This window comes from Protopterus annectens, chromosome 1.part0, assembly GCF_019279795.1.
Source record: "Protopterus annectens isolate FY-2018-M chromosome 1.part0, PAN1.0, whole genome shotgun sequence".
NCBI classification, from domain to species: Eukaryota; Metazoa; Chordata; order Ceratodontiformes; family Protopteridae; genus Protopterus; species Protopterus annectens.
In genome coordinates, this window is record NC_056725.1 from 662,915,515 (window position 1) to 662,941,423 (window position 25,909).

The following is a 25,909-nucleotide window of genomic DNA, read 5'->3' on the forward strand; positions in this document are numbered from 1 at the left end:
ATATGCAGCAGATGAGGGAAATTATGCCTTAAAATCTTAATATAATTTTAAATATGCATGCTTTCACAAGCTTTTTGTTCTGAAAATGCAGGATACAGAATAATATTTAAGAACATTGGTCCTGTCTTTGTCAAAATATGTTTTTCAGGATGTTTTTCTTTTTCTTACAGTGTAATATTTAATTCTCCCTGTTTTTTTCTGTTTTGTTGTCTGTTCACTTAATTTGATAACTGTTTTTTACTGGATGTCATGCAGTATTAGTTGAGTATGATGGGATATGGGCTTCTACTGACTATTCTTTAAAAGAGAATCACATGCACATACTCAAAAAACATGTTTATTACATCCTGGTGTGGTGCTTCCTACATTTTAACACAATTCTGGGACTATTTACAGTTTTTAAATATTGTTATACGTAATTTCTGAGTCTGACCAAATGGGGTCTGGCATCCTGAAATAATTCTGATTATTTAGTCTGCCTATGTGTATCCCTCAGTGCAGTGCTTGTCTGTAAAAAAATTACATCACGCAGGCATCTTTCTTCCTAAAGCTCCTGTCACTGCATTGATTTTACATGCATACACTGTTGTCTGTCAGTTAAAGTAACATTTCATGCCGTTCAATGACTACTTAAAACACAAACAGTGCAAATGCCGCAGAACAGACATACAGAGTGCTTTTTACTGCTGCTTCTTTTTAGAATGGCTAAACTGCAGTCTTTTGTGAAGCCTGAATTGTACTACTTTGACTCATCTCCCGTCCCCTTCACACCTAACTTTCCTAGCTGTCAAAGTGCTAAGGGTAATTTGAGCTCTTACCTGCTGTGATTAACAGCTCACAGCAGGAGACTTGATTTGTGTACTGTTTCCTTGATCTAGCCTTTACTTTCTGTATAGGTAGAGAAAAGACCCGGGAGCTGTGACATCACAGCATGGGTGGGTTTTTAGGATGGTCATAGTGATGTCAGTTTGGGGAGAGAAGTGGCCAGATAACTACCTGTATTCAGTGGCCTTGATGACATCAATGAATTGGAGACTGCAGCAAACTTTTCTAGAGTGGGATAAGGTACTATTCTAGTGGAGAGAAACAGTTGATTTAAATGCTGTATTGTTGTTTATTCATAGCAGGGACATTAAATAGGGAGAAAAAGTATAGAGAAGTTAAGCATTTAATAATACAATCTCGTTGTTGCCCTTTAATTAGGGCATCACACATGGTCTTTTCTGGTTCACTGTCAGCCAACATCTGACTAGCTTTTATCAAAGTTTTAACAGTTTTCATTGTACCATGTCTATGGCTTTACCACATGATATTTAGCACTGGTGTTGTGTAGTTGTATCCAAAAGCCAGATATTAGTCAGTCTTTGAAATCACCTTCCATATAAGCTTTACCTCAAAAGTTTATGAAAAAGGGTTAAAAGGATAATATTGCCAACCATTTGGAAGATCAGCATTATAAACCTTTGCATAATTAATCTGTATTTCATGTAATGACTGCAGCAATGCAGTCTTATCCCAGTACCTTTCTAAGGTAAGGGAAAACAGCTCTTGTACTTTACAAAAAAAAAGCACCAAACCAGGCAGGTCCAAGGGTCAGCTTCTGGTGATTTCTCCTGCCCACCTGGTGAATCTGGGCATACTGGGGCAATGCAGCAATTGCCTTATGTACACAGACAACCCTCTCCTCCTACCATCCAACACTACAACCTGCGAGAGATGCACTTACATAGCCAAACTGGAAGCAAAGCTTCCTCCAGCCAAGATTATGCTAGACAATCAAGAGGAGAAGATTAGCACCCACACTGCACCTCAAGCAACACATAACCCTTCTAAACCCACACCACCAACACTGTCACATAGCAACACTAAACCCTCATATGTGGATGCCCTTAACTTTAACCTGCCCAAGCAACAAGGACCTCCAAAGCTGAAATGCAAACAAACACCAATTACAACCAAAGTGTCACATAGCTCACAACACCAGTGTGCCACCCAACAACAGCCCCCAAGGCAAGACAACGTACCCAACACTTTAGTCATAGGTGACTCTATAGTCAGGCACACTGATGTCCCACTCACCATGCTGAACAAGGAGAAAATTACAGTCAGCTGCCTGTCGGGTGCCAGGGTCTGCCAAATAATGCATAATAAGTCACTCCACAACAAGTACAAATATGACTCTGTCATTGTCCATGTTGGAGTGAATGACTTGAGACGTACCTCCCTGGACTACATGAAAAGAGACATGGAAGAGCTCTTGGATCATGTGGCCCAGGCAGCTATGACCCTAGCCCTGAGTAGCATCCTACCTTCGCCCAAAATGATACCACAGTATAAGGACAAAATGATTGACTTCAACAATTGGCTAAGCTTCTGGTGTCATTCAAAGGGGATTCAGTATCTGTCTGCCTGGGGCGACATGATTGACAGACCATGATGCTTTGCCAGAGATGGCCTGCACCTGTCACTCCTGGGATTCAGGTTACTGGCTAAGGCTCTTGCCACCCCTATAGTGCCTTTTTTAGGCAAAGTTCAAAGGACAAAACCACCACCATAACAGGAACAAGCATGCAAAATCTGCAGGTAATGCTACTCAGTGTTAGAAGTCTAAACCTCAAAATGCACTCTCTCGAGGCACTCCTAAAAATGGAGAACATTGATATCTGTGCAGTAACTGAGACCTGGTTCAAGGCTCCAGAGAGCACCCCTGCAATACCAGGCTACAGTTCTTACCACACTTTTCGGCCACCAAGCCAGGACTGAAACACTAAAGGTGGAGGAGTGTCCATATTCACCGAGGATATTCACACTACCAGGCTAATTGCCCAACACAATGCATCAGAAATTCTCCAAGTGCAACTAACACTAGGTAAGACTGCAATCCAAATTGTATCTTGCTACAGATCCCCCACCATGCCCCAAGATTCTCACTAAACCTTTCTAAAAATACTGGAAAATATTAAGATGCAACCAAATACCCTAATACTGAGTGATTTCAACTACCCTGCCATTAACTGGGAAAAATACTTATGTACCAACACCGTTGCACAACGGTTCTTGGAATTCATAAATTCCAATGCCCTGGATCAACTAATCCATAATTCCACCAGGGGCTCCAATATCTTAGACCCTTTCATTACCAACATGGGAAATCGATGCTCCACACCTATGGTCACCCCCTCATTGGTCAGGTCTCACCATAAGCTAATCACCCTTGCCATCCACCCCCCCCCAGGTAAGTAAACCTCTGTAAAAAAAACTTTTCCAAAGTCAACTTCATGCTACTCAAGTCAGAAGTGACAAATTTCATGACACCCATGCAGACGGGAACTGAATGTTTGACTGCTGAATCCTACACTAAGGCACTGTACAAGTACATCCACTCTTGCATGAATCGTTCCATTCCAAATAGAACCAAGACGCTCTCCTCCAAAAAAAGGAAGCCAATCTGGTGGTCCCCTGCCATAAACAAACTTCACAAGAAAAGGAAGAAACTGTTGCAGAAAAGAGGAAAATCCCAGGATGCAAAAAACTCCCTTACCAACATCTGTAAGAAGCTGAGATCCCTCATAAAATCCTCCAAAGCTAGTTATGAAAATAAAATTGCCAAAGATTCCAAAGACAACCACAAGGCATACTATAGCTATGTCAAGAATCTAATTGGCAATGCTCAGATCTGCTCTGAGCTACAACATAATGGCATTAAATATACTGATCCCAAGGATATTGCCAATATCCTAGCAGATTGATTCAGTGCCAACCTCACCCCCCTCTCACCCCCTAAAGGGCCCATCTCAATACCGAAAGATTGCCAAATTCCGGTAATAATGGCCACACAGGTAAAAACCTCCCTCTCCAAAGCAAAAATACAGCAACCATGGGACCAGACGATATCCTGGGCTGTGTACTACATGAACTACAAAATGAACCGGCACCTCACCTAAGTGTCATGTTTAATCATAGCCTCACCTCAGGCTTCATGCCCACTGAGTGGCTCACAGCTACAGTTATCCCACTCCAGAAGGGGGGATCCACCTTGGATCCTGGGAACTACCGCCTCATCAGTCTGATGACTCTGATCTGCAAGGCCATGGAATGTATTATCATGGAACTTATAAACAAAGACATTGGCAACCTTCAAACACTGGACCCCACCCAGTTTGGGTTTGTGAAGGGCCAATCTTGTCTCCTGAACCTGATTGACTTTTTTTGAATCAGTCTCCAGAGCTGTGGATGATATTAAGGTGGTCCACACAGCCTATCTGGACCTCCCCAAGGCCTTCAACACCATCCCCCACTCTGGAATCATAGATAAACTTACTAAGCTGGGGATTAATCCCTACATCACTCAATGGTTGCCAACTGGCTTTCTGACAGAACCCACACTGTAAAAGTAGCCGACTCCAAATCCATCTCCAGACAAATGACAATTGGAGTACCCCAGGGTTCAGTCCTGGGACCGTTCTTGTTTGGCATCTACTTCTCTGAAGTACAGGCCAACACTAAGGGACTCTGGCTAACAATGTTTGCAGATGACTGCAAACTGAGAACCATTACTGAATCCCCAAATGATGTGGATATTCTACAAAAAGGTCTTACAGAAACAGATACTTGTTGCCAGAGCCATGGGCTCAAGCTCAATGCCAAGAAATGTATAGTTATCCCCTTTAGGAAAAAAAAAAAACATGTACCTGTGAATTACCACATAGGTGACAGTACACTAAACAACAAAAGTGTGATAAGAAACTCACCTTCGATAACCACATCACCACAACAGTCAGGAAATCCTTCTATATGGCACACCTCATCACTAAGGGCTTTTCATCCAGAAAAAAGGAGGTTATTGTCCCACTATACTCATCCCTCATTAGACCCATTATAGAATACAATGCCCCATTTGGTATGTACCTCTCAAGACATCTGCAACAACTGGAAAGGCCGCAGAAATACCTCACTAAAAGGATCACATGCCTAAAGCAGATGCCCTATGCTGACCATCTAAAAAATTCCAGCTATACTCTGCTGCATATCTCTACTCAGAGGCGATCTCTGCTTAACATACAAGGCCATGTCAAACCGAGAGCTGTTGGACATGCTACACTTGAAGAATTCCAAATCCCTCAGAGCCACACACTCCAGGGATCTAAACCTTGTCATCACAATGAACAAAACATGCTGGAGGGATAGGTTTCTGACCTAGAGACTCCCCAGACTCTGGAATAGACTGCCCATACATGTCAAGCAGAGCGCCTCCTTGGCCCTCTTCAAAAGGAACCTTGACGATTGGATGGGAGATAGGAAATTCCTCCCAAGGATCACATCAGTTGCCCTGCTAGACAGGTGTCCCGGGAAGTAATAGCCCGGGAATTGTTATAGCTAGGCTTGTATAGGCCCTAGGGCCGATAGCCTAGTACAAACCTATGAACCTATAGATATTCAGGCCATTTTATAGTTTATAGTTGACAGCTACAATCCAAGCTGATTTGTTTTTGCTAACTCCTTTTAAATATGTGATGTTTTGCATTTTAAACTGGAAGCTGTCCTTCCAATACCTGCAACTCCTTTGATTTTTCTTCATGTGGTTGTTAATATTTTAACTTTGAACTTTCAATATTGCATTTTTTTTAATTCAGTGTTCAAGACTGTACCAATTGCACCCCCTTCCTCCACCCAAATGGCCATTTCATTTCTCCAACAGAACAAGAGCTAGGATAAACCAGTCTGGGTGTGACACCTTCAACCTATTTCTTTGCTGGCAGGGAGCATTATTAGACAATCCATTTTCCAATTTGAGGAGAGACTTGGATGGTAGAGAATTGACTATGCTAACCTCCCACCCCTCTGTATTTGTGCTAAACTGTTGGCTGCTACCACAAAATACATTCATGCTAAGTCTCCTAGCTATATGGTGCACCTCTTAAAGGTATGCATGCTAGGATCCTTGCTGCTATCAGCTCTCCTGCATATCTGCAAATGCCATTACTGCAATGAGCCAAACTGCCACATTCCCACAAGGCTGGACAAGCTAATAATTTGACCATTCACTGCTGTCCTCAGACTGTCTGTTTACTAACTATTTTGATAGTCAAACACTAGTCATCTGGGTCCCATTCACAGCTTTATCCCTGTATGCCATGGGGCAAGCACAGTAGCCATTTCTTCCTAATGATTTGCAAATGTCCGCTATCTGTGTTTATAACAGAAATACTTATGTGTAAATTTTCTGTGTACATATATATGTGTATGCTATTAATAGTGCACCTTGGCATTGAACTTTGTAAAGAGCTGATTGGCATGTATTTGTTTACTGCCCAGTTAGTCTTCATCCTATTAAACTCCATGTAAGCCACAACAAAATGGAAGGGACTTCTTAGTGACTGAACACATATTTAGTCAGACATGTGTGCCCTGCACCCACACACTTGGAAATGGAAATGTCAGTAATAGTTCTCAAATGTCAACTACACTTCAGAAATAAATAGCACAACTGCATTGTTAGATCATGTAGAGCTTTATACTGACAATAGACATTCAGATTGTCTTACACATGTCTGAACGTGGACATCAGTTCATCACAAATATGAACACATGTACATTCATAGTTGTATCCATGCTAATCACAAAAGATGTGTGTTTGACTGTAAGTGTGTAATGTATACAACAGATTGCGAAACAGGTGCAAATGTCTCAGTTTTACAACATGCATTCCTGACAAATTATCGCATTTATTTAGAGAAGCTGTCTTTTAAAGTATATCTGCACATTGGAACCAACACAGAAAATCCAAAGTCCAAACTTTGCACACCACTCTCATAACAGGATATCTTATCTACAGTATATAATGATGATGTCATCATCTATTATGATAATGAAAAAGCATACTTCAGGGATGACGCAAATATTAGCTACTTTGTCCTGCAGATGGGAAAAAATTGTTAGGTGGGAATTAACTTACTACAACAGCCACATTGTGTGTGCCTGTATGTATAAGTGTGTGTTCGGATAGTCAGAACAGCATGAGTCTTAATACTGCTGTCAACAGTCAAGTGTCATTGAGAACAAAAATATTTACAGTCATACATGCCTACACAGCCATTTCATACAAGCCTCCCAACATCTTCTCCCAAACATACAATGATGATTTCATCTGCTATAAATTGTTCAGCAACAGAGACACTCATAACATCTTTTTCTCAAAAAACACCGATGATGTCATATGCTATAAAGTGCAGTCTCATAGTGTGAAAGTCAGTCTTGTGCTGTGGCTCGTGCATTAAGTACTGTTTTCTGTAGCTAAGTAGGTAGTGGTTCTAATCTCACTGTGCTCAATGTGTGTGTTTGTGTTCAGTTATAGTTCACATTTTGGGCACCATTTTAGAACAGCATGTGAGCCATTCCTAATACCATCTTCTTTTCAGCAGATACTGCTGATGTCATCAGGTATAAATTGTTGTTTGACACTATGAGAGCCAGAGAAGCGTAATTGTGTATCCTACTGTCAGCAGTCCAGTCCCATAGAATACGCATATTTTGGCAATCATACATGGCTACCTATCTGTTTCATACAAGCCACCTAACATTGCCTGTTAAACATGAAGTGATTATATTGTCCACTATAAACTGTCAAACAGCATTGTAAAAGTCAGACTTGTGCCATAGTACCTGCATTAAGTACTGAGTTCTTTAGCTGGTCTATCTAGTTAGCTTGGGGTTCTAATATCACTGCAGGCATCTGGTGTGTTTGTGTTCAATTGGTAAGGGTTTTACTGTCACTGGGGTGTTTGTCTATGTTTGTTTGGTTCACATTCAAGAGACCATTTTAGAACAGGATGTGAAATATTCCTAATACCATCTTGTTCTCACAAACATACACTGCTTATGTCATCAGCTATAAAATGTTGTCTGACACTCTAAAAGCCAGACTTGGTGCTGTGGTGCTTGCCTTAAGTACTGTGCTCCGGATATAGTTAAGTAGGAGTTCTATTCTCACTGTAGTCAACTGGTTTCTGTATGCATTCAACAATCAGTATGGTGACAATTTTAGAATGGCATGCGAGTCCACAGTTGTGTCAGACATTCCTCTGAACATCTTCGTGTAACATACCTTGATGATGTCATCCTGTATAACATGCTCTCTGAGATTATTCAAGTGAAACTTATGCCTTGTCAGTAACTTTAAGTACTGAGCTTTCACACTTTTTTTGTAGATTTTAGGGGTTCTAATCTGACAGCAGGAAACTCAGGTGTGTATAGTTTCAAATATTACTTTTCAGACAATTTTACATTGAGATATGACTCCACATCCATGTCAGACACTCCTCCCAACATGTTATTCTCAGCACATAATGATGCCATTATACTCCATAAAGTGCAATGTGACAGTGTTAAAATCAGACATATGTAGTGGTGCTAGTGTTACATTATATGAAAATCCTCTTCTACATCTATACAGGTGTAATGTTCAAATCAGACCCAGTCTACTGCTGTGTTAGTGGTTAGTGTTACATTAAGGTCATTGTATGATCTTGTGAATCACTATTCATTTCATTGCCACTTAGGAAAACCTTTAATGTAGCCCCATGCATCCAACATCCTCTTTTTTCATCTGGCTACATGACATCCTTCCTGCAGAGGAGTGGTGGATGTCCTCATGTCAACTATGCATACACACATCAAGAAGCAGAGTCATTCCATGAGCCTCTGCAAGCCTTCTCCAGACCGCTGCATGTGTGATTGGAATTCTGTCATGGTGTGGTGCACATGTCACATATGGATAGTGGCATTATGTACTACAATGAAAACAATACACACATGCAGACATAGCCTTACTATCTTCCATCATATAGATATATGGAGTTTGTTTTAAATGGTAAAATAATAGCTAGGAATTTATGTCATGTTGACAATTAGCTTACTAATGTCCTATAACCCTATGAACATTTTCCATGTCAATGTTGTCATCATCAACATGTGCTATGTTGAGATGTGGATGCACTGTAGGCCTACAAGAGGCTATTACAACCTGTGATGTGAGGCAAGTTATTGATGGCCATTGCTGACATTTGATTACATGTTCCTTCCATAAAAGGTGTAGTAATATGCCTCCTGAGAACCGTTGACCTGGGATTATACTATGTATATTTTTGCCTTAGTAAAGCGTATATTTTTGTAATAGAGCAGATCAACATTCTATGCAGTTCTCATTCAACCATCACAGTGACACTTGCAGTATGGCACATGTGTGCATGTGTATACCTACCATTAGTAAATGTCCTGTGGCGTACATCAATATAAAGTCATACTGATTACATGGTCACATAAGTCTTGTTTCATCTACATGTTGAGATATACACAAAAATATCATGTTTTGAATTAATTGCAACCTTGTGGAATTAACTGCCTACACAATTGTGCTGCTGTTCCTAAGCATTACTGAGGTGATCCCCAGCAGCACTGTGTCACTGTCAGCATATGTGTCAGTAACTGTTCTGCATGAGCCACAACCAACTCATATGTGATGTGTCTTTATATGGTATCATGCCACTCCAATACAGCTTTCCAATGAAAGCATACAGGCATATGTTGTGCAACTGATGTAATACGTGACATTGCTAAACATGTATGACTGTGAGAACAGTACCACTGTGTGCCATGTGATGCATAACCAAGGGTGTATTTGGAGGTGTTATCACAAATCATTATTTAAATAAGTGTGACATGTTAAGGGAATACACAACTAAGTGCAAAGCTGTTTGTGGATGCCACCAGCCATACTCAGCTGAAAAAAATAGACAATCTGCTAGCTGACAATTTGCCTCACACTTCAACCCATCATTATTGGCCATCAGCCAAAGTATACATGCAAACATTACACAGTTTATCTTCTCACGAGAGCAGCTCATCTGTGTGCTGTCTATGGCTAATAATACAGAATCAGTGATCCCTGGCAACATCTCATGTTGCTTATAGCATGATTTAAAACCTGACCTAGCAGACACAGTTGGACCCCTGCATAAACACAACCTCCAAACAGCCTATGTTCATATAGAAGGGTGTACAGCAGCAGTCATCCATCTGGATGGGGGGACATCACATGATGGATGGACTTACAGACCTATAATCCTGACTGTCTTCATCTGTGAGGCAGACCAACAAGTCATCATGGACCTTATAAAAAGGACACTGTTACTCTCCCGACTGTGTACCAAACCTATGTTTTATTTGTTAAGGCTATATCATGTCTGTTAAATTTGTTTGATGACTTCAAGAAGGATTACTAGGAGCATACATGAGGAAAACGGTTTACTATCAAAATTTCAAACTGCACTCCGTCGACTGCACTATCGTCGAACACGGAAGTTCATAATGGGAATGTCGAAGTCAAAAAAACAATCTAGGAATGGGTTTAACATGGGTCGAGGTAGGTGTTCAGTATTATTCCGAACTACAAACATCTCCCCTACCTCGACCCATGTTAAAACCCATTACAAGATTGTTTTTATTCCAAGATTGTTTTTTTGACTTCGACATTCCCGTTTTCAAACTTCCATGTTCGACGATAGTACAGTCGACGGAGTGCGGTTCAAAATTTTGATAGTAAACCAAGGAAAACACTATCATCCTGCATAACTTGACCTAGCCAAGGCATTTGACACAAACCCACACTCAGGTATTACAGAGAAACTGTCTCAAGTGGGCATAAGCACCTATGTCAACAAGTGGATAGAGAAATGGATCACATACAGGAAACAGTATGTCAAAGTGTGTGAAGTCATCTCTAGCTAGACTGCAGTGACCCGATTCATAACTCGATTCTGTACTACACTCTTTCCTGTTTAGTATTTTTGTCTTAGACACTAAGACAAACCTAAATATCCCATGTTTAACCAGCTTTATGGATGACTGCAAACTGTGGAAAATCATTGAATTGAAAATTTGTATTGGTATAATGCAGACAGTATTGTTGCCAGGGCCATGGTAACATAGTAGATTCATGTGGGGATTATTTAATTTATGAAAGCAAATGCACAAGTTAATTACAATATAAATACAATATAGACAGCACATCCCATGAGCAGACCAAGTGGCATGTGCCCTGCGTACCCAGGTCAATAGTACACAGAACTTTCACCAGCATGTGCCCAAAGTGGTGACAAATTCTTTGTATGTAGCACAACTCCTAAGTTTGTGCAGGACATCCACATCAAAGGGCGGTATAGTCCCATTGTTCACAGCCCTTATCACAGCAATAATTGAGTACAACCATTACTTCTGAACACATCTTCCAGGGATGATTTACTCACGCACATTAGCACATTTGCTGATAGCCTGAAACAGCCCACTGGACCTAAGGAGTACTGCCTGATAAAATCATTTGGCAAAGTCACATGGAAGTCAAAGGAAGGCTGATGGAATCAAACCATGTTTAACAGGTCATAGCCCTAGTCATCTGCACTTAGTGTTAGAAAAACTGTTGTAACTCAGATGTATTTCATTCTACACCTGTGTGCCTGCAAATAACAAGCTAAATAAAAAAAAAATAGTGCATTCATAAATAAATATTAACAGTAGTAGTTAAAGGGGGTCTGGCAGTTGGTGTGGAACATTAGGGCTCTTGCCTCCCACACAGAAGGTACAGGGTCTGAGTCCAAGTGAGTCACTTAACTGCACACACACACACACACACACACACACACACACACACACACACACACACACACTATGCACACACACACTCTAACTGCCATTTCATCCCACTTGGTCCTCATACACACACACACACACACACACACACACACACACACACACACACACACACACACACACACACACACACACACACACACACACACACACAGACTAACTATCAAACCAGCACACACTATTATAAAGTCATCATTCCACCTACTGCACAAAGTTTCCTGTCTGCCCTTAAAGTTCTGCTGCTCTTTTTCAAATTTGCACAAAGCAAGTTCTTTTGTTCTTGTCCTTAATTTGTTGCTGCATCCACTCTTCGAAATCTGGCACACCAAGTTTCCATATGGCTTCAGTCTCGTGAACCAGTTCAAGAGCTATGTATGTAAGCAGGTGTAGAAATGCTGAGTGGTTTAAACAGTAAATGAGACATATACTACGTAATCAGGTGATGTGAGTTCTTAAAGCAGAATTGTATATTTCTTTTTAGTAGCTGTGAGACACTACATAAGCAGAAGTTTTAGAGCATAAGTGCATGTATTTATCTTGCAGATGTAACTTAATGGCTTATTGAATCGCTGTGGCTAGGCCCACCAGCCAGCACCAGGTCTTAGGCAGCTGCTTAGGTCACCTTGTGCTGGATCCAGTCCTGATCTGTCCCACAATGTGCATCCTACCATCCATCTCAGGCACTTCATCTGCATCACCTCTAGCCTTCTCAACTACTTTGTCTTTACTGCCTAGGTTTCTGTATCATACAGTAGAACTGGTCTCACCACTGTTTTATACACCTTACTTTTCAGCCTTTTTTAATTCTGTTTTTGACTTTTCATTCAGACGCTCCTCCTCAAACACTCATCCTAGATACTTTAAGCTGTTAACCTGTTCCACTATGTTCACTTGTATCTCAATTCAAAGCTTTTTCTGCTTCCTCCATTTGCTGGCATTATATTTGCCTTATTTGTACTCAGTATCATTCTATGTGGCTTCACAGTTATGTTCCATTCCCCATTCATTTGCTAATGTTCATGTTCAGAGTCTGTCTGCAATCTCACATCTTCTGCACACAGCAACTTTGTTAATCTGATTCCTCTACCCAGTTTGCTAATATGGTCTATTACCAGTATAAACAATCAGTGGGCCGAGAGCTGAACCCTTATTCTCACCCACTTCTGCTGAGAACCCCTCTTTGAGTCTGAACGCTGTTCATACTTGTTTCATTTGGTCCTTGTACATAGCTAGCTCTAATTCTGCTAATGTTTTTGGGACTTCAAACTATCACAGGACTGCCTGAAATGGCTGTTTTGGGAACTTGTCACATGCTTTCTTCAAGTCTAGAAATGACCATTTGGGCTCTTTCCTCATCTCTAGGTTCTTTTCAACTATTTGGCTGACTGCAAATATTGAATTGATTGTGCTTCATCTCTGATCTGTAACCAAACTGCTTGTCTCCCCTCTTACTTTCAACTACTGTTTGTATTCATTTATCAGTCATTCTCTCCAGAATTTTCATTCAGTGTGACAGGAGTTTGATACGTTTTGCCCACAGCTGTGAATGTTCTGTATATGACTTTCTTTCCATACTGCTGCAAGTACCCTCTGGAGCCATCTCTCCCCTAACTCACCCAACATCTTGACCATATCTGCTGTGACCTCAGCTGAGCCTGCTGCTTTCCCTGACTTAATTTTCCTTAGTTCTGTTCTTTCTTCTTCTAGGGTGGACTCCTCTTTTTCTTTCAACAAATGTTATGTCTGTGCTTTTTTAAAAATTCCCAAATTACACAAGGGAGAAAAACGGTATAACACTACAAGAGTATTTGCAAGGAAACAAGCCCTCCTGCACCCCCCAAAAAAATGTATATATGCCAATTGTATTGTAACATCAGTGTGAATAAGAGCAAAATATCCCAAAACAGTGGAATCACTGCCTGCATGCATTTAGACATTGCATCAGCAGAGACTGTATACAGAAAACAATTAGTACAATTCACTAAACTCACACTCTTTACTGACGATCTCCCTTGCAAACTAGCAAGAACATTACTAACATTATAATGCATTGCATCAGCAGAGACTGTATACAGAAAACAATTAGTACAATTTAGTAAACTCACACTCTTTACTGACGATCTCCCTTGCAAACTAGGAAGAACATTACTAGCATAATACACAAAGGAAAAAAATCAGTAACAACAGATATTCTGCAAAAATCAACTAACTAAACCACTTCTCAAAAGTCAGCCTTAAAATCCAATAACTGCATGCAACTAAATGTTGTTGTTGTGTCTTTCGGCTTTTCCCGGTTAGGGGTCACCACAGCAGAACTCCAGTCCGCTAATGATTGGTAGTTGATTTTTACATGCCGAGTTACCAGCCCTGACGCACAACCTTCAACGAAGGTACGCCCATTCACACACGTCTCCGTGCAGAAGACGCTCTAGCTAGGAATTGAACTGGACAGCGTCTTACTGTGAGGCGACAACGCTACCGCAGCACCACCATGCAACTAAATGTGATTGTACCAAATGAATTTTCTACCAAATGTGCTTTGTACAGGTATTTTCCTCCAGATGTGATTCTATGAAATAAGTGTTGCACCAAATTTATACACACACACACACACACACACACACACACACACACACACACACACACACACACACACACACACGCACACACACAGATGCATACACATATACATGACCAGGTATTCAATTATTTGGATAAAATTCCCTATGAACTATATCACGTGTCTATCTGCATGCACATGATAATTTTCATAAGGCCTTGGAAAAAAGCAAGCTGCCAGTCAAGCAAAATCTATTGCATATTCATTATCCATAGGTATAAAAATGTGTAGAGTGGGTGACCCAAATCTCTTTATCTGTGGTCAGATTCTGTAAATCTGTATGCTACTGTGTGAGGAAAGTGGTAGGGAATATGCATTTGGTCTTAATTAAAGTTAGCATTTAACTCATCTAGTTTCACCATGCTGATCCCAACCAAAATTTTTTGTGCATTTAATATATTTAACAGACACATTTAGAATAATTAGCTAACTGTAAACGTTGAAGCATTTGCATTCAAATAGTGATTTTAATCTCGTAGAAGCTATTTGCTAAGTCTTGCATATTTTTGCATTCTAATAATGTGCTACCATTCAAATATAATATTATGTTTCCCCAAATTCTGCAGACTACAGTAAAATATACATACTTCCAAACCATTTTTACAAGTTTAAGTTGATAAACAAAAATAACTTCACCAATGTCTGTGTAGATAGATTTGATAAATGTTCATCATTAGTTCACTATTGTAGTAGCCCGAGTCACATGGGTCTTACACTGATGAAGTTATGACAACTGTTGAGCTTCCAAGGCTTAAGGGCACTTTCCATACACCCTAACCATTGAACAACTCAAGGACAGCAGAAAAAAGTCAGGACATTCCTGCCATTAAAATGCACTCTTTCATGTGGATTTTGAGTGATTCTTGGTCAGTTAAAGTTTCTTCAAGGCTGTGTAGTTAAGTACCCTGTTGGAGAATGCCTTTCATTTTAATACTTTTTGTGAAGGAAAGGTCTTTTCTTTCAGAAATTATTATTAAGGGTTATAATAGATGCGTTTAGTGGTTTTCACTAAAATATTTACTTTTAAATTTACGTTTTTTTGTCCAGGCTTCTTTTAAAGTTTTATATTCTATGAGGAAAGGTTTTCTATTCTGTCAAAATCTACAGCTAGGAACTAGTACCTAGTGATTTTGGGGGTTGTCACTAAAAAATTACCTCAAACTTAATTTTTCAGTTTGGCTGTAGTACTGCCTGTCCAAGGTTCCACTGTTTACTTATCAGACACTTTTTTTGGGGAGAAACATGGACCAGAGGTTGGACTATTCAGTTCTTTCCTTCCCAATTCACAAAAATAAAAAGGTTATATGGGCATCTTTGGTATTGAAACTGACTTGTTCTTCACCTCAGCTGCTGATGACTGACTTTGAGTTGGCCATTTCAGGTACCTTGGATAGCTCATCTCTTTTTCCTGGTCCCTATGGTATTGCTTCATTTAGAAGCTGCTAAGGACCATGAGACAGTCACATCCTCTGTGGCTGTACAGCTGACCTTGATGGACAAGGGCGAACCACACTTGTTGGTATCTATGGAGGGAGCGGACAATACTCAGCACTGAGCCACTCTGAGGAGCTTGATTTCCAAGGAAGAGAACAGTCTTCTGATCTCTGTTTTTATGCCAGCTGTCAGGAAAAGAAAACATAAAATTGCGCATTCTTCTTCTCCTGTTTTACATAGGATAGACAAACATGATTGGCTGAGATTTATTAAGGGTTTGTTTCAAGCATTTCATTCCTTTCATTTGGAATCTCCCTTTAATTAAAAAAGAAAAAGATTTTCATTTCTCTCAGATTCTGATTCTCAGTCTGAGACATTAATTAGATTTAGTTTGTGCTACTCAAGTTCTTACCCCACAAAAGGAGGATTCTGACTCTGATGGAAGTATTTTTCTTTATATTCCACTCCCAAAGAGTTTTCCTTTTCTGATACTGTTGCTAGTATAAAGGAGTTATTTCAGTGGAAGCAAAAACAAAAAACAACATCCAGCAAAGGTATTGTGGCTTCTTACTGGTAGAATTTCCTTCACCTGCAGAAGTTCCATCTGTTTTATCAGGATTAAAAAAATGCTTTCTTTGCATTCAGTAGTTTGCCTGGCATGCAGCCTCCTATTTTGAAGACCTCAGATACATTTTATAAGGTTGCTCAGACCAACAAATTTCTTTTTTCAAACCCTGTATCGAACCGTACAGTATTTTTTCTTGTCAAAACCATCCTTAGACAAACATCTTTTGGCAGTTATCCCTATCCCTTCTGGCAAAGATGGGAAAGTCTTTGATAGGTTTTGGGACAAAGTTTATACCTCTTCTATCTTGGTCTTCAAAACAGTAAATCATCAGGCTCACAGTCTCTGCTTGCTTCCTTTAACAATATGAAAAAGTTAATTGTCGATCTGCCTTCTTCAGGCACTATGACACCCTAGAATTCTTTGTTATCCTTTGTGTCTCCAGTATCCAAACACTCCTTAAAACATTCCTATCATACTGTTGATGCCATTTACAGAGCAGCTGCTACTGGGTCAGTTATGAGAAGATTTGCCTGGCTACATTCACACAATTACCAGAGGATGTCAAAGCTCAACTTTTCAATGCTCCCCCTTGAATAATAATATGTTATTAGGCCCTTCTTTTGCTGAGGTCCTAAAAAGATTTAATGAAAGGGGAAAGTTAATTCAGGGGTTCAACAGATTTTTCAGCACTCCATCCATCCATCCAACCTCAACCCCTTTTCCCATTTTGCACATGGGGTCAGGGTGTCACTTCAGCAGTGACAATCATCTCAAGCCAAGGTTTTTACACCTCCGGGTGGCTAGCCCTGCCACTATCAACATGCCAAAGTATAACAGAAACTTTTCTTGTAATTCAGGTTCCTTTTATAAGAACCAGAATAGGTAGTCTTGGGAAGGCAAAGGCAGACAAACTTTCAAAAACAATGGCAGGGAAGCCCAAGAAAGAGGAGAATCACCTCCCAAAACAAATTACAATCTAAAAAATGCAGACTGACTATATGTGCAATCTTGTCCCCCCCTACAAACCATGGCAGTCCATTAAAGCTTTCCCAAAGTCTGTGTTTTCACCTCCCCCTGTGGCACCAAATAACTACAGACACTTTGTTTCGGAGAATCATTCAAAGAAACTACATCTGGCAGTATGAGCCCTTACTTCCTTTGCAAATGATCCCTCTGCATTCATCTGATCAAGCTTCCCTGTTTCCTATTATCATAGATCAAATGTTTTCTGAAGGGGTTATATGACCTGTCACCCAGCTCAAACGGAAATAATTTTATTCAACAGTCTTTCTGGTGCCAAGGAAAGGATGACCATGGATACCTATCCTAGATGTTTTCTTTCTAAACTCTCACATCAAAATCCCAAAGTAGAAAATACTCCCTTACAGTCCATATTACCTCTCAATCCTACACTCTCTGTTTTTCTATAACATTGGATTTTAAATATTCTTGTCATCATGTCCCATTTGTCAAAGATTTCAGCATGCTTTTATCTTTTTTCTGTCTGGTTTGCATTTTCAATTCTCTGTTTTGCTTTTTGGCCTACAGCTGCAAAGGTGTTTAAAAAGATTACCCATTGCAGGTTGTAGGACATTCACAATTTCCAATTTTTAGATAACTGGTTTTCTTGCAGATTCTTTTGGAAATTTTCAAGAATCTCTGGCCATTTTCACAGACTAGGATTTCAGGTAAATATAAAAAAAAATCTTTTTGTATTCCGTATTACAAGATGTTGTTTCTGGAATTATTTTGTCCTCATAACAAACTGAAATTTGCAAGAAACAGTTACTTATATTTTCCAACCAGTCTCAGACATCTGCCAGGGGGTACCCTAGAATTCTGAGATTCATGGCCTCTACAATTCTGATTATTCTTCTGTCCAGACTTCACAGGAGGAAAATTCAATGATTCGTCAAATCATTTTGGATCCAACACCAGCAACCCCTATCATTTCACATTCTAGCGCTAGTAGTTGAAAATCCATCAGACACATATATCCTTCAGAGAGGTCTCATAGAAATGGATTCACATCCAGATCAAGGGAGGTCATTGTTCCCCTGTACTCTTCACTTATCAGACCAATGATTGAGTACAATGCCCCATTCGGAATGTATCTTACCCGACACCTGCAGCAATTGGAAAGACCCCAAAAGTTCCTCACCAAAAGGATAAAGGGGCTCAAAAATATGCCATATGCTGCCCGACTGAAGAAACTCCAGCTCTATTCAGTCGCATACCGTCTGCTCAGAGGTGACCTGTGCCTGACATACAAGGCCATGTCCAACCCGGAATTAATGGACATGCTCCACCTCAAAAATCCAAATCCACCAGAGCCACAAGAGCAAGAGACTTAAACCTCAACACGGATATAAATAGGACGTGCTGGAGGGACAGATTCATCACCCAGAGACTCCCTATGCTGTGGAACAGAATCCCGGTCCATGTGAGACAGAGCACCTCGCTGGCTCTGTTCAAGAGTAATCTTGACCAGTGGATGGGAGATCGTAGGTTTACCCCGGGGATCATCTCTGTATCACTGCTGGACAGAGGCACGGCAAACTAATGGGTATAGTATTCTTCAACCTAAGGGGTGGTGAAAGCCACACAACTCTTGCTAGGCTTATAAATGCCCTAGGGCAGATAGCCTAGTATGAACCTATGAACCTATGAACCTATTTGTAGAAAGGGAGTCACTTTAGTGGGTGAATCAGTTGTTATGCAAACCATCTCCCTTTCTCTCTTTTTTCCCTCCAGCCTCTACTCAGTCTATGACCACAGATATATCAGGCTTTGCTTGGGGGGAGGAATTCAATGTCTGTGGAACAATCAAGACATATTGCAATGTATAAACCTCAAGGAATGATGACTCTAATAAATGACATCTAATTTCTAAATTATCTTTGGGTTCCAGACCCTCGTCTAATAATTACAGACCATAGTGACATGGTACATAAACAGCTGGGGGATCCAGATCCTATCCTATTTTCTGACTAGCTGTGGTAGTCTGGGAACTAGCAGTCAACACAATTTAACCCTCTAGACAACTTATATTCTGTCAGCAGAATGTTGTTGCAGACAAGCTGAGATATTTAAGGCCATGGAAAGAATAATCATGGACCTGATAAAAAAATGACATAAGAGACCTCCAAAACATTGGATGCAACCTACTTCAGTTTTGTCAAGGGCAATTCATGCTTACTGAATCTGATGGATTTATTTGAGAAAGTCACTAAGGCCACAGATGAGGGTAAAACAGTACATATCACCTACCTCTATCTGGCCAATGCATTTCACACAACTCCCCACTCAGGTATTATAAATATCTCACAAAACCGGGCATAAATCCCTACTTCACCAGATGGATAGCCAATTGGCTCATGGACAAGATATGTGCTTAAAGTGGATGAATCCAGATTCAGCAATAGACCAGTTACTAGTGGTGTGCCACATGGCACAGCACTGGGACCACTCCTGTTCAGAATATACTTCTGTGATGTCAAGGCTAATGGTGAAGGCCTCTGGATGACAAAGTTTGCCAATGACTGGAAGCTGGAGGTAATCACTGAATCCCCCAGTGATTTAGATATCCTTCAGGAGGGTCTGGATCAGACAAATGATTGGTGCTAGAACCAGTCTGGATCAGACAAATGATTGGTGCTAGAACCATAACCTAATGTGAAAAAATGCATTATCATGCCCTTTGGGAAGTGAAATACCCCTGAAAATTAAAATATCAATAGCACACCCCTAAGAGTAGACTCAGAGGTGAGAGATCTAGGTAGACAGATAGATAGTAGCCTGAACTTTGAATGTCATGTGTCCACATCGGAGAGGAAGCCCTTATGGCACAATTTATAAGTAACGGTATAGCATCCAAATCCAATAAAATTATAGTCCCACTGTACTCAGCCCTCATTAGTCCAATAATCGAGTACAATGCGCCATTTGGCGTGTACTTCACTAGGCACTTAAAGCAGTTGGAGTGACCTCAGAAGTTCTTCACAAAGAAAATACAGGGTGTAAACAACATGTTCTATGGAGATAGACTAAAAGCCACAAGTCAAACAGTATGAGGGTTACTCAGTCTAGGTATCCAAACTTAGTCAGTGACTCAAACAAAACATGCTGGAGAGACAGGTATGTGTCTCCGAGTTTGCCCCTTCTTTGGAACACGCTTTCTATTCACATTAAGCAAAGCCCTTCCCTGGCCCTCAGTTTGGATTGATGAATGGTGAATCACAATTCACGCCTGGGATAGTGTCCATGTCCATTATGGACAGGGGCAATCTGTAAGATACTGAAAGCATAGCTACAAGCCCATTAAATCCTCTTGCCCCCTATATTGGTTAAAAATCAAGTTATATTGGCTAGACTTGTAAGGTCTGTTAAGCCATTATCCTAATATAAGGTTTCTTATGCCGTTATCCTAGTAATCTCATATGAACCTATGAACAAAGACAAACCACCATGAATAGAGGCTGCGCCCAGGGGTTTTCTAGGAATTGATCCACCTATGGAAAACTCATTAAATAGATCTCTCTGCCTCCATTCACAACCGTTAGTAAAAGAAGTTCTGCTCCAGGACCCTTATAAAAGGACAGATGCCTTTTCATTCCCATGGATGGGGATATTCCTTTGTGCTTTTCCATGCTTTCCACTAATAACCAAAATTCTTGTAAAGATTCAGAAGGACTCTCCAAAGATAATACTGTTAACTCCTTTTCGGCCTAGGCAACAATGACTCGCCTTCATCTGAAAATGGCCAAGGACAATTACCATAAGCTTACTTACACATTGGACTTACTTGCACAGGACAGGGATTGTGTGATACAGCCTGACCTTCAATGTCATTATCACACTGCCTGGATGATAGAATTTTAATAATTTTTAATCACCTATTTTCTGAGGATGTGAGGGTATTAAAGGAGGCTAAGAAAACTGCTACTAGAAAATCATATTTATATAGGTAAAACATATTTTTAGTTGGGGCCAAAGCAAGAAATATGATTTTTTCCAGTCCCAGATGCCTCTGGTTCAGCCGTATTTGCCTGTATTGTTATCCTCTGTCTCTTCTTACTTTTGCATTAAGATTCACCTGTCAGGCTTCTCAGCTTGTCTGTCCATGGATTCCCCCTTTTACCCTGCCCCATTTCAACATTTTTTAAAAGGTTTTACATATGCACCCACCTAGTAGACAGGTAGCTCCTTACTGGGATCTTAATTTTGTACTCAGGGAAAGTCACACTTGTTCCTTTTGAATGTCCTCATAAGGCTATTTGAAGTTCTTACCATAGAAAACAGAGTTACCAATTACTTTGGCTTTCGCAAGAAGAGTATTTGAGTTAGAGGCTCTTATAATGATTCAACCTTATCTCATTTTCAGAAGAATAGGGTAATTTTGAGAACTAATTCTACTTTTATGCCAAAAGTGGTTTCAGAGTTTACATTAAGCCAGGCTGTTCACTTCCTTGTGTTCTGCTTAGATCTAAAAAAATAAGGGAGAAAAAAGTCTTCATACTTTAGATGTCCATAGGCAACTCAGATAGTACATTGACAAAGCAAAATCCTTCAGGAAGGTTGACACGCTGTTTATTTCCTGTGAATGTAATAGTTGTCTCATGCTATTACCATTTTCAGGAAAGGTCAGGACTCTGCCTACAAGTAGCGGCAGTAACTTGGTCAACAGAGCACTACACATTGGATTCTTTCTCTAGGTCCAGGACAGGCCTTGTTAGGGCTGTTCTACAGGGGGTTCTGGATTCTGATTCCTCTTCCTCCCCCCCTTTCTTTCTAAGTCCTAGTATTTGACTCATACAGCAAGGTCTTCTGCAGTGACCAATATGATGACCATAGTACAGCTGTTTAAGTAAACTTACCATAACAGTAGATGTTTGTATCAGTGTTGCAGTGGCATCATCCTCCCTTCACCCTCCTTCTTTTATTATTATTATTTTTTGTCATGGTTGTAGGTATTTTTCCCTTTCCCTTGCTTCCCTTACTCTGAGACAAAAAAGCCCTGAAGGTTTGATGCCTAAACCGCTTACTTTATACCTCTCTCCCCTATTTTTTTTTCATAGAGATGGATGTAACTAGCCACTCAGCAATGTTGGCTCTAGATAATTGTCACTGTTGAAGTGACACCCAGACCTCATGAACAAAAGTGGGAAAAATTGGTTGTGGATGGATGGTTGGCTGTAACTTTGTAACTGTACTTTTTGTCCAAGCTATATTTGTCTTGAATGTTTTTGTATAATTTAGGGAGTAATGTGGACACAAACCCTCTGAAGGAGATGCTGCTGTTTGATTTTTACTTGGGTTTCATAGAAATGTGTGTTCAGTAGATTGCTTTTGATGTTGTCTCACTCAGTGAATTTATCTTTGGCTTATCAGCAGACAACAGTAAATAATATACATCCTACTAATCAGGGTAAAACCCCATTTTCATTCTCTGCTTGCTGAAAGGGTGAACCCCAGTAAGACATTGATCAGATAAAACCCCAAATGCAGATGATTATTATTCAGAGGGACTATCTTGCATAATTTATTATTATAAATTTATTCTTTAATTACACACACACACAGACACACACACACACACACACACACACACACACACACACACACACACACACACACACACACACACACACACACACGTATGCATGCATGTATGTGTCAACAGGTGTGTACTTCTCTGTCTAAAGAAACCATTATCAGGCTCAGCCCAAGGATACAGTAAATAAAAAGAAAGCATGTATTATTTGCCATAAAATGAAAATTATAAGGAAGTAACGAAGATATAATGCAACAGGTTCAACTTTGTAACACAGTAAGGTTCAGTACAGCCTACACAATCAGTGAAAGCTTAACATTATTTGCAAACCTAAATGCATGTATATACGATTGTATACCTTGTGAGAGTAAAAATAATTTCAGCTGAAAGAAGGCAACAGTTCTCTGTGGTATTATCGGTGTTGTACTTGGACTGTATACATCATAATTCTGTTATATATATATATAAATTACAAAAACAAAAAGCCCAGCTCTATACAGCAAGTACAATGCAGTTGGGTAAAGCCCTTACAGTGACTCAGTCATCTCAAATCCAGATCCAAGCATGGGCACTGGAAGCGCCAAGCAGAGTGAGAAGCTGGCATCAACTTACCCATCCAGAAGGGCACTAGTGGTTCTACTTGGTGGATCTACATCATGCAAGCAGAGGCATTCAGTGCACTGAGACTGCCATGACCAGGGACATGGGCTTGACAATCTCAGGCTGGTGATGGTAGCTGTTATCACACATGAGTAGAAACACACATCTGCACAGGAAGGATATAAGGTGGTCTGCGGTGATGCAGGGTCCCCATATCAGCAGTCAGGAGTAGGATGAGGGCCTCATACGAATTGCACTCATTGCTGGGATGCCAACAGGGGCACAGAGAACCATGCTGTCTTGTGATGGCCCCCCTGCTTGTCTCATGCTTCCATACTGGGGGTACCCAGGGCAATGGAATGAATGGACACAAACCAATAGAGGGAGCTTGATGGTTAGCAGGCACAGAGGGAAAAGAATATGCAAAGAAATAAATTACAGGTAGTGAGTGCACGCAAAACACACACTTATGATACAACTGATCTAAAGCATTCTAAATTCCTTTCCTTAGGGTACCGTGGTGATCCCTCTGCTCTCATCAGTACTGCACGACAAAGCATTCTTTGAAAATCCAGAAACATTCAACCCAGGGCATTTTTTGGATGAAAATGGTTTCTTTAAAATGAATGATGCCTTCATGCCATTCTCAGCAGGTAACTTTTTTATGAAAAATATCATAAGCTATAGAAGTTTTGTGAGGTCTGAGAAAGCCTCCATCCAATGACTGGATTTGGTGTGTGTAAGTTTACTGAAAAATAATTGTAGCAAAAGTTATGGTATTTCTGTTTGATATATCACCAGCATACATGTGTCCATTGTGTGATGGGTAGTTGATGTACATTTACTGTCAAATATTTGTTAGATGTTATTTTATTTCCATTAAGGGTTCAGATGTCTTCTGATATCACTAAGTGTGTAGTTTTTCATGTTTCTTATTTAAGTGATACTGACAAACAGAAGTTCTGTATCACTTGTTAAAACGTCATGCAACCTATTGCCATCCATGTCCACCATTACTATATGCCCTCTTTCGCATCTCCTACTAAATTATTTATAAAAGATCAGTATTCTAACATAAATTCTTCCTTCCATCCCAATATGCCAGTAAAGCTTCCCCACTCTCCATAGCTGGATTTCTGTTTGATTGGCATTATACTGAACTATGAAGTCTTTTTCACACTGTACACTAAATGTAATGCAGATCCTGTTTATACTACACACCAGCTGTAATGCTGATTCTGTTCACACTGCACGAAAGCATGTTGTAAAGTAGATTTTGTTCACATACTGCACAACAGCTGTAATGTAGAGTCTGTTTACACTGCATACTAGCTAAAATGTAGTTTCTGTTCCACTGTGCACCAGCTGTAATGTTGATTCTGTTCACACTGCACACAAGCATGCTGTAAAGTAGATTTTGTTCACACTGCACACCAGCTGTAATGCAGATCATGTTCACACTGCACATCAGCTGTAATGTAGCTTCTGTTTACACTGCATACTAGTCGTAATGTAGTTACTGTTCACACTGCACACCAGCTGTAATGTAGATTCTGTTCACACTACACACGTATAATGTGGGGTTTACAATCAAAATGTTGAAATTCAGTTACATGACAGGCTCCTCCTCGAACATGGTAGGAGCAACAGTCAGAATGTTGACGCTCATGTGTCCGTCCATTGAGAAGGACGTACACAAGGCAGGGACACGAAGAATGGTTGGCAATAGCAGTTGCCAACATTAATATTGACAGAACATTGTCGATGTTGATGTGTTGACCTTTGGACCTTTTTAATATTTATGAGTCAAGCATATGCATTGCGGAAACCACCGTTCGTGGTTGTTAAGTTTCGAGTTTTTTGATAGTAAACCATAATGCGGATCCTATTCACACTGCACACCAGCTGTAATGCAGATCCTGCTCACACAGCACACCAGCTGTAATTGTAGATTCTATTCACACTTCACACAGATGCAGTGCAGATCTTGTTCACACTGCACTTCATGTGTAACACAGATCCTGTTCACACTGCATACCAGATGTAACGCATGTTGTGTTCACACTGAAAACTAGGTATAATGCAGCTAGCAACTTGAGAGGTTGTGCTAACCAACGCATGACTCTGAGTTGCATGTCAATCATGATATACTCTATGTTTACCAGGAAGCAGAATGGATGGACACAGCAGCACTCTGCAACATGCAATCCATCACTACACTGAGTATTTCCACTGCACTTGTGAATAAAATGCGCACCACAGTAGGGCAGAAGTGTGCATCCTGCAACACAGTAGTGCACAAGACACAGAGAAGAGTTTGACTCTACCAGACGGGTACACTGTAGTGATGTACCTAATGTCCTGCAAATGCATGGGACACAAGGTACTCAGGCAGATTTAGTTATATAAGTAGGTGTGTACCAGGGCACCA

General features: G+C 40.3%; 1 protein-coding gene across 1 annotated transcript in view; it reads left to right on the plus strand.

Moving 5' to 3' along the window:
- Nucleotides 1-25,909, plus strand: part of LOC122793465 (cytochrome P450 2C15-like) — a 792,888-nt gene that overhangs the window by 673,684 nt on the left and 93,295 nt on the right. The window contains exon 8 of the mRNA XM_044061543.1: nucleotides 23,990-24,131. Within this exon, the coding sequence (XP_043917478.1) occupies nucleotides 23,990-24,131 (142 nt within the window). The remainder of the gene's footprint in view (nucleotides 1-23,989; nucleotides 24,132-25,909) is intronic.